This window comes from Solanum stenotomum, unplaced genomic scaffold (assembly GCF_019186545.1).
Source record: "Solanum stenotomum isolate F172 unplaced genomic scaffold, ASM1918654v1 scaffold13003, whole genome shotgun sequence".
NCBI lineage: Eukaryota > Viridiplantae > Streptophyta > Magnoliopsida > Solanales > Solanaceae > Solanum > Solanum stenotomum.
In genome coordinates, this window is record NW_026022338.1 from 9245 (window position 1) to 18092 (window position 8848).

General features: G+C 30.6%; 1 protein-coding gene across 1 annotated transcript; it reads right to left on the minus strand.

Moving 5' to 3' along the window:
* Positions 1-4133: 4133 nt before the first annotated feature.
* Positions 4134-6928, minus strand: LOC125850019 (uncharacterized). The gene is made up of 6 exons (XM_049529942.1): positions 6662-6928; positions 6222-6464; positions 5934-6140; positions 5508-5600; positions 5305-5406; positions 4134-4556 (listed from the first exon to the last, which is right to left on the minus strand). Exons 3-6 carry the CDS (start codon positions 6096-6098, stop codon positions 4134-4136), a joined length of 783 nt encoding a protein of 260 aa, XP_049385899.1. The 5' UTR covers positions 6099-6140; positions 6222-6464; positions 6662-6928.
* Positions 6929-8848: the final 1920 nt, after the last annotated feature.

Genomic DNA, 8848 nt, shown 5'->3' on the forward strand with positions numbered 1-8848 from the left:
AGAATAATATTCTAAGTCTTCAACTATATTCACTATATACAAAAGAGAATATTTATATGTTGAAGGAATGTGTCCTTTTGTGGAGCTTTGGACTCTTCAACTCATCCGGAGTTGCTTGAGTTGTACATGTTGTTGGGCTGTTTTATCCTGGAGGGGACAAGTCAAGAGTAGTACTACTGGATTGGTGTAGATTATGCCGCAGTTGGCTTGAATCTCCTTAAAGAGAGCGAGATATTAGTGCCTCAACCTAAATATTTATTCATTCATTTTATTTTCAACTGTAATATTTTGTATTTGTGGTATATTACACCAGCATCTCCTATATGTTATACTCGAGCCAAGGATTCTCTAGAAACAACCACTTTACCTTCACTCAATAGGAATATAATATGCGTACACTTTTGACCCTCCTCATATCCTACTTGTGAAATTTCACTGAATATATTGTTATTGTTTATCCTATATGATATATTCTTTTTGTTTAATCAATTTTGTTGAGATACTAATTGAAGGTTCTATAAAGTTTGAACGAGTTAGAATCGAGGATGAATATCATAAAGAGTTTAGTCATCTTAGCTAGCAAAAAATAACTCAATTCTCAACATGTAAAATTTTGAATTATTTTTTCGTTTGTTCCTTTTTATTAAAATTTTAAATTAACAAATTAAACTAAAATCAATTTCTTTCTTTTTCAGAGAGTTAGTTGATGATTCCATTGAAATTTTTATTTTTCTTATAACATTATTTGATATAGTTATAGTTAATCAATTTAAGCTATCTAAGTATGTTAAAATAGATCCAACTTGTTAATCATTTAACTTTGTTGTGTCCGAGTTGCCTTATTAATCTATTTATTCAAACATTTACGGATTGGATAAATTACGCATGTTTAAACTAAATTTGACACCTTTTATTTTAATAGGATTGAAGACATGTGGCTCTAGATCTATTTTATATTTATAAAACAATTGCAAGAAAAAATAAAGTATATAATTAGATCTAGTTATTTTTAAAATGTGCGGTACACTCATTTTAAATTTAGAATCTATTATTAAAAATTTTAAACAGTAATAGTTTAACTATTTAGAATCATTTCCCCTCCACCTTTTGAGGACCCCATGTGTAACGATTTTTTAAAAATACAAATAAAAATAAAAAGAATTTCTCACGTGAACATGAAATCTTGTGATTCTTAACTACTAAATCATATTGATGGTACATGATTTCCCCAAATATTTCATCAGTTGATGAATGAGAAAACAACTACATCTTCACCGCCCGTTTTTCTAAAATGTAGTTGTCATAAATAATTGCTTAAAAAAACATATTCAACAACAATTAAATTATTACCGTTAAATATCACTTTTGATATAATGTTAACTTACTTTTTTAGTGATTAAGACCTTCAACATAGCTCGTGATTCAAAATATTATGAATAACAAGAAGTTAAAAACATAAAATAATAAACATATTACATGAATAATTGGTATTGAATCTTTTTAACTTCTTCATATATATATTTTAAATTTTTCTTAGTAAAAATCCAGACAAACAGCCACATAATGCAATAAGTGGTAACTAATATCTTTTGTTGAACAATAAATCAAGCATTTCTCACAAATAGGTTTTACATTATAAAAAAAAAATACAATTTATGAGATGCTTGTTTTTAGTCAAACATAGTAATTCCTCCAAAATTGTTAGCAATATCAGAATTTTCATTATGTTTGGTACTAGGTAGTTATTGAAAGAAAGCAAATGAATACAGAATGGGAATGTGATAAAAGCGTATTGGGTTCAATTCAAAGCACGGGCCACCAGCTTGGATAGGCCTACAATTCGGGAAATCAAGTAAATACCCCATAAAAACAAATTACAAGTATATAACTTCTTATATTTATACCACACTAAATAATTACACTATATACTTCAACTAATTTCGCTTAATTGATACGAAATCAATATAAATATATATATATATATATATTGTGTGTGAAAAGGCCCGTTAATGGGCCCAACATTATTGTCTGAAGTTGTATTTATACGTAATTAATCATATTCTTAAACAATAAATTAATTTTCAATATTTTCACGTAAATAAATTAAAGAGTAATAATGGGCATTACACTTTGAAGTACTTTTTTTATTTTATAAAATTAAAAGATAACTTATAACTTATATAAGTTATCTCGACTAATATTCAAAGAATACGTAAACTAATATTCATTTTAACGTTATGTTAGACATTAACATTAAATTAAATGACAAATATATGTTAATATAAAATATGCCATCTTCTTTAATTTTATGTATTCGACTCATATAAAAAGGGGTAAACCTCAAGCATGTTCTAATTTGGTTGATGTAGATATAATTAACTGAGATGAAATGTTTATGTGGTTAACATAACTATTTAATAAGCATTTGTAATCACGCGCACATAATTTTTTTTTCTTTTCAAAATTTGAACAATAAATGTGTGAAGTGTTTAGATGTTTCATCGGAACAAGCCGTAGTTTGAGTATCAAAATGAAATTTAGTGATAAGTTTAATAGACTATTAATATAAAGCCAAGTCATAAATTTATTTTATTAAATAATATTAAAATTCTACGTCTTTCTCGCACAACTACAATTATTTTTGTTTATAACAAAATAACAAAAATTCAAGTAAAATTACATTTATTTTATCTATCTTAAAGATAAAAACATTTTATGTAATAATATTTTTACTTTTTTAGTATGATAAAAATTTGTTTTAAATTTTTTGATCATGGTGAGATGATTCGTACTTAAAAGTACTTGTGTCATTTATGTCTCTAGTGAAAGAGATTACATGTAGTTTCAAAGCATAAGTTATGTTTGTAAATTTTATGTCTAGATTCAATTCATAAATTTTTTAATAATCTTTTTCTTTTTATGAATTACAGTTACATATAAAATAATTTTGAAATTTAAATTTGTCATATAGTATGTTCATGAAATTTATTAATATTTCAAAAACAAGATAATTTGCTTAAAAAGAAATTAATCCCCCCTTCTTATTTGAGACAAGAGGATAGTAGTATTGACAATTAATTGATAATTTATAAAAATTTGCATTGTTTGACTATTAAAAAGAAAATTATGATAAGTATTTAAGAATAACGGGAGTAATAAAAATTGCATTTTATGGTTTAAATTATTATTTTTGAACATTTGAGTTCTGAAATTACCAAAAAGATGATTTATATAGTTAAAAATATTTTTAAAATAGTACTATTGAAAAAGCTAACTTGATTTTAAATTGTGAGGACTAAATATAGGGCATGTAAAAAATATAGTGAAGATTGAATAATAAATGGGGTGAACAAAATATGAATGAAGTTGATAATTGTTAAGCATTTAAAATTTATAATAGATAGTAAAATTGTAATGATATAGAGAGAATGGGTCCACATTGTTACACATGTTTAAAGGCTATTGGTGAGGGAATAAGACAAAGCTAAGTGCATAGTACAATTTGTATTGGTATCATTAAAACTGATAATTTCACTTAATTGATATTAAATCACTATATACACTACAAAAAACACGCTCATTAGCCACGCACAAAACCGTGGGTAAATGGTATATAAACCGTGGCTAATACACTTTGGCCACAGTCAATTAGCCACGGTTGGTAGTGTGCCCATAATGGGCGTCGCGAGTAAATTCGCCACGGTTTTTACGCCTGTGGTAACAAATTTTTAGCCACGGTCGGCCTAAAATTTAGCCACACTTTGTTCGTAGGTAAAGTTATTTGCCTGAAAAATAAATTATGTTTAAAATTTCTAAGTAGCCATGCTGAAATCGTGGCTAATAAAATGTAGCTACCTTGCGTGTTTTTCAGATAAGATTAGCCACGGCTGAACCGTGGCAAATGTGTGCAGTTTTTTTTTTTTAAATGCAATTAATTAATTCCCTGCAATGAACTGGTACAAAATACACTGATAAATGCACAAACATTACTTTAATGATCTATTCATCATACATATTAAAACAAAATGTGAGTTTCATCAATAAAGATAGCAAAAGTACTGCTAGTCATGTAATCAAAATGCAAAAAGTTGAAGCAACACCATATGTGTGTGTATATATATATAATATATAAACTAAGAAGAATCTATGTTGAAACTAGGCAATTCATTACCAAATTTGGCTTGTAAAAACCTATGAAGAGTTTCCAAGTGATTCTCATTTTGTGCAAGTCGTTTCTTGGTTTCCTCAAGCTTTTCCTTGGTCTCTTCATATCCAGTCAGCTTCTCTTCCAAAGTTTCTACATGTTTCTCTAGGTCTTCAACACGTTGATGAGACGTATTACTGAAATTGCCGACATTTGCATGACTAATTGAATGTCTAGGCATCCCAAAAACATCAGAAGGACAAACATTACCACCTATACCACGCACACGACCAGAATGTTCAACTCCATACACTTTTCCAATGGCGTCATTGGGATGAGCCAATATCTTCAACGGAACACCTAAAGTAGCAGCATGTTCTTGATCTTCAGGTAGATGCTCCGATATTTTATCCTACAAATAAAATAGAAGACATGAGAGAGACATACCAACATTGTTTTTAATGAATGGTTAATCAACTCATTAGCAAGTATTGCAAAATTAAAACATCTCTTATCTTGCACTTATTAGAACAAATAAAAATATTTAAGTGGTGAAATTTATTAAGAGGTGGATGGCAATGGGTCTGGATGATTCTATATGCCAAATTTTCCAGGAAACTATTGTGTTTAGCATGTCTAAATAGGAGTTGGACTTATTTGTGTCTAACTTTTCCTAAACATTAGAATTTAAAATTCAATCATTTGCTGGATATGTTTTAGGTTTTCCTACTATTATTTTCTACACACCAAAGGAAATTGGAGGACTTGGAATGTTGTCAATGGGTCACATATTGATCCCACATAGTGATCTTAGGTGTAGCAGCACGCAGATGTTGGTGTCACACATTTCAAAAGTGGAATGAGCCATGAAAAGAATTGGTGCGCACTAAAAAGATGCAGAGAAGGCAAAAAAATTTCTATACTTGCATGGTATTGCTAAGATTCAAGTAACATGTTGCTATACCATAAACTTTGACATCTAATAAAATATATAATGCAACTATCAAATAGCTTTAGTCCAAAAACCTTTTTGAACCATGTGTAGGATAAAGTTACATAACTTTAAGAAGATTTTTAAAAGAAATACATTCGAAACAGAACAAGACATATCATTTCTATACCAAGACTGTCACAAAAATAGATGAGTATTTGAAACTTACAGCTAAAATCTTCCCTTCTTCATTCACATAATTACCATTCTTTTTCAGTAAAGTTGACAATACAACTTCACTTCGGCACACAGGCCTTCCCAATTTTTGCTCCTATCATTAATCAAGTATAGATAAAAATAAGTAACTAGCAACACATTTTATTTTGTATAATAGTGTGGTTCTCAAATAAACTTCAAGGTAAAGAAACCTACCATTTGACGACCTCTCCTTGCATTACTTTTGCTACCACCGGCATGCGAGACTTTAAGTTTTGTTCTATTCTTCGTATTTTGTGCACTTTGTGTCTGCAACAATCAAACATTGAAAGTCACCAGCTAGATAATGACATACTGCCCCACAAGACTGCCCCACAAATTACAATGACATAAAAAAAATCTCCACCAAAACAATCCATATAAACATTACAGATCCTAAACAAATAATCCACACAACTCCGAAAACTTGGAAAACATCACAAGGGATTTCAATGCACAAGGAGGAATGTATGGGTGAGGGAACCAAACCAAGAAAACAATATCAGCAGGTCCTCTGCTCCAGAACTAACATCTCCCCAACTACAGAGTAAATGACCAATAACATGTTAGAACAACTGCTTAAAAATTATGAAGAATAATTACCTTCATCTTATCTTCTTTATAGTGATGAACAAAAGCAGTCCAATCATTAGAATCCACGTTTGCGGGACGATTAGCAAGTATCTCTTCCTTACTTTTGTTAGGATAGAAGTGGTCACATCTTAACTTATATTTATAGGCCCTCCATCTATCGCGTAAAGAATGCATCACCCATTTAATTCCAATAGCATAATCAAACTCGAAGTTCTCCTTCAAATATTTTATATTCATAAATTCAGTATCTAATGAAAAAAATACATTAATTGAACTTGAAAGAATGCATCTAGTTACCTCAATAAGCTGCCACTAAAGGTGTGTTTTTGCCTTCGGCATCCTATCCCATCTCTCAACTGATATGGGACAAAATACTGACTTTTGAGAAAGTTTGCCAAGAAATCTCACAAGCAAGTTTGAACCATTATCACTTCCTTGTCCATCTCCATTGAGTTCAACCATAATTTTTTTTATTCTTTTCCAAGTTCCAAACTCGATCTGGTTGCATCTTTTGAGTTGTAACTTCTCCAGTCGAAGTATCTATAATTGTAACAAGCAAACAGCATTAATCAGAATACTAGTAAAACTTGAGAAGTTTGAAGAAGAAGCTGGAAATATGAACTCCTGTACAGATCTGCTAATTTGGCAAAAAGAATATTAGTTTGATTGCAAATAACTAAATAATAACATAAATAATAGAGAATAAGAAATAACTCTAATATGAAATTACTTCTAACCTTTAATCTTGACAACTAAGGGCTCATCTTTCTCTTGTGTGTTGGCTTCATTAGAGCTTGAAGAAGCATTTATGTTGCTATCTCTGAGTGTGGGAGTTATTATGTTCTCATTTTCAAGTTGTTCATCTGGTTGATCCCCATGAAATTGTTGCTGCAAATCTTGAGAAGTTATGCTTATGTTGTTAGCTTGTTGTCCCCGCAAGCTTACTAACAGTTCTTGTGCTGACTTCTTGCGTTTCTGCTTCATATGAAACTTATCCTGTAGAGATTACTTTAAAGAAATATAAATCATATAAGTTACTTAAAGTCTCCGCACCCGAACTAAACATACCAACAAAAATCTTTCTTATGATTCACAAGACTATGCAATTCATTAAAATGTAAATTTTCATTCCAAGTCACTAGCAAGCAAGACAACCAACCATCCATACAATACATTATGCAAAATATCTAACAGATAAGTAGATAAATAAACAAAAGATGCAAAACACACACAATTAATTAAAACAAATCAAGTAACGTAGAATCTTAGTTGTAATTTCTTTAACTTCATAATAGGGGAATTAAACTAATCTCGCATTTCATCATCATAATCATTGTCGTCATCATCATCTCCAACACTGTCACCATCATCATCATCTCCACCACTATCACCATCATCATTAGTAGAATCACCTTATTCTTGTTCACCACGATCAACTCGAACTAAAGGTAAGTCTTCAATATTTTCCAAATGTTGCTCACAGAAAGGTATGTCCTCCATTGGTGGCTCCTCTAAATCTACAAAATCCACATTTTCCATATCATATATGTCTCTCGGCTTCATATGACAAACACAACACCAATCTTCATCAATTGGATCATCAACATAGTACACCATTCTAGCATCAGATGCAAGTATAAATGGTTCATCTGTTTCTTTTTCACCCGTGTGCATCAAACTAGAAAAGTTTACACTTGTAATCCCAAATTGATCTGTCTTAATTCCCTTGTTAAGTGTAGTGTCTACCCAAAGACATTTGAATAACACAACCTTTAACTTGCCATAATAATTTAACTCTATGATGTCAATCAATTTACCATAGTACATATCATCACTTGACTGTTCAATAGATTCTCTACCATTTGAAAATCTTTTGGTAACAGCAGACATAACAACACCACTATTTTGTGTTTTCAATCCTTGCTCTTTCCACATAGTACGAAACTTAAACCCATGAATGTTACTCTTTGAATCTCCTCACGACATTGTTTGGCCCATTTGCAAGCACTTCGATTTCTGGCGTAATCTCCACACCATTCTGACTTGCAACCTTTATTATAAAATATGTTAGGAAAGTCATATATAATTATAAGATTTTGAGTCTAAAAGGGAATTAAATATTTGGAATCGATCTTACATATTCCTTAAACCACTCATGAAAATGTTTGTGTACATATTCTTCCACAAGTTTTGAGGAGTTTCTTTTGCCACGATACATCCTAGAGACCTCAATTCTAAACTTCCTGAATGTAATAATAAATCATATATTAAGGTATAAAATACATTAGAATAAGAAAATGAATAATATGTAAGATCATATAACTTACTCTCGAAATGCATCAACTATTTCACAATTGGTTAACACATATCGGTGAGCTTGTATAATTTCCAACGAAGGGATGGATAACGTCTTAATAGCCCCAATAGGCTTCCCTGATGCAGGAAACAACCTTGACAAGATAGTAGATTCACTACTAGCATTAATTCTATTGTCATCATCATTACGCCTTGGTCGATTAAACCTTGTTTCTATATTAACATCTTCAAAATACATAGAACAATTAGTAAGATTTTCCTCCGTAAGGGAACCTTCAGCTATACAACCTTCTGCAGCTGAATTGTTATGAACATACGATTTAAAATGGCCCATTCCCCTAAATAAATATTAATACAAATTGTAAGATTAGAATTAAAAAAATACATAAACTTCCTAAGCAACTAATATACCTTTCAACAGGGTACATCCAATGACCTTGCACAGGACCCGCAAGAATTGCTTCCTCTCCAATATGAATGACCAGGTGAAACATGATAGTGAAAAAGGATGGAGGAAAAATTGCTTCCATATTAGCATGATTCAACCAAATTCGTTGCTGGAGATTCTCTACATGCTTAACATCCAAAACCTTGCTTGATATTTCTCT

Coding starts and splice junctions, on each gene's coding strand:
- LOC125850019 (XM_049529942.1), bottom strand. CDS start 6,098: ATGCATTCTTTACGCGATAGATGGAGGGCCTATAAATATAAGTTAAGA. Junction 5,601..5,933: donor ATAAAGAAGATAAGATGAAG/GTAATTATTCTT, acceptor TGATTGTTGCAG/ACACAAAGTGCACAAAATAC. Junction 4,557..5,304: donor AAGAAGGGAAGATTTTAGCT/GTAAGTTTCAAA, acceptor TTTTATTTGTAG/GATAAAATATCGGAGCATCT.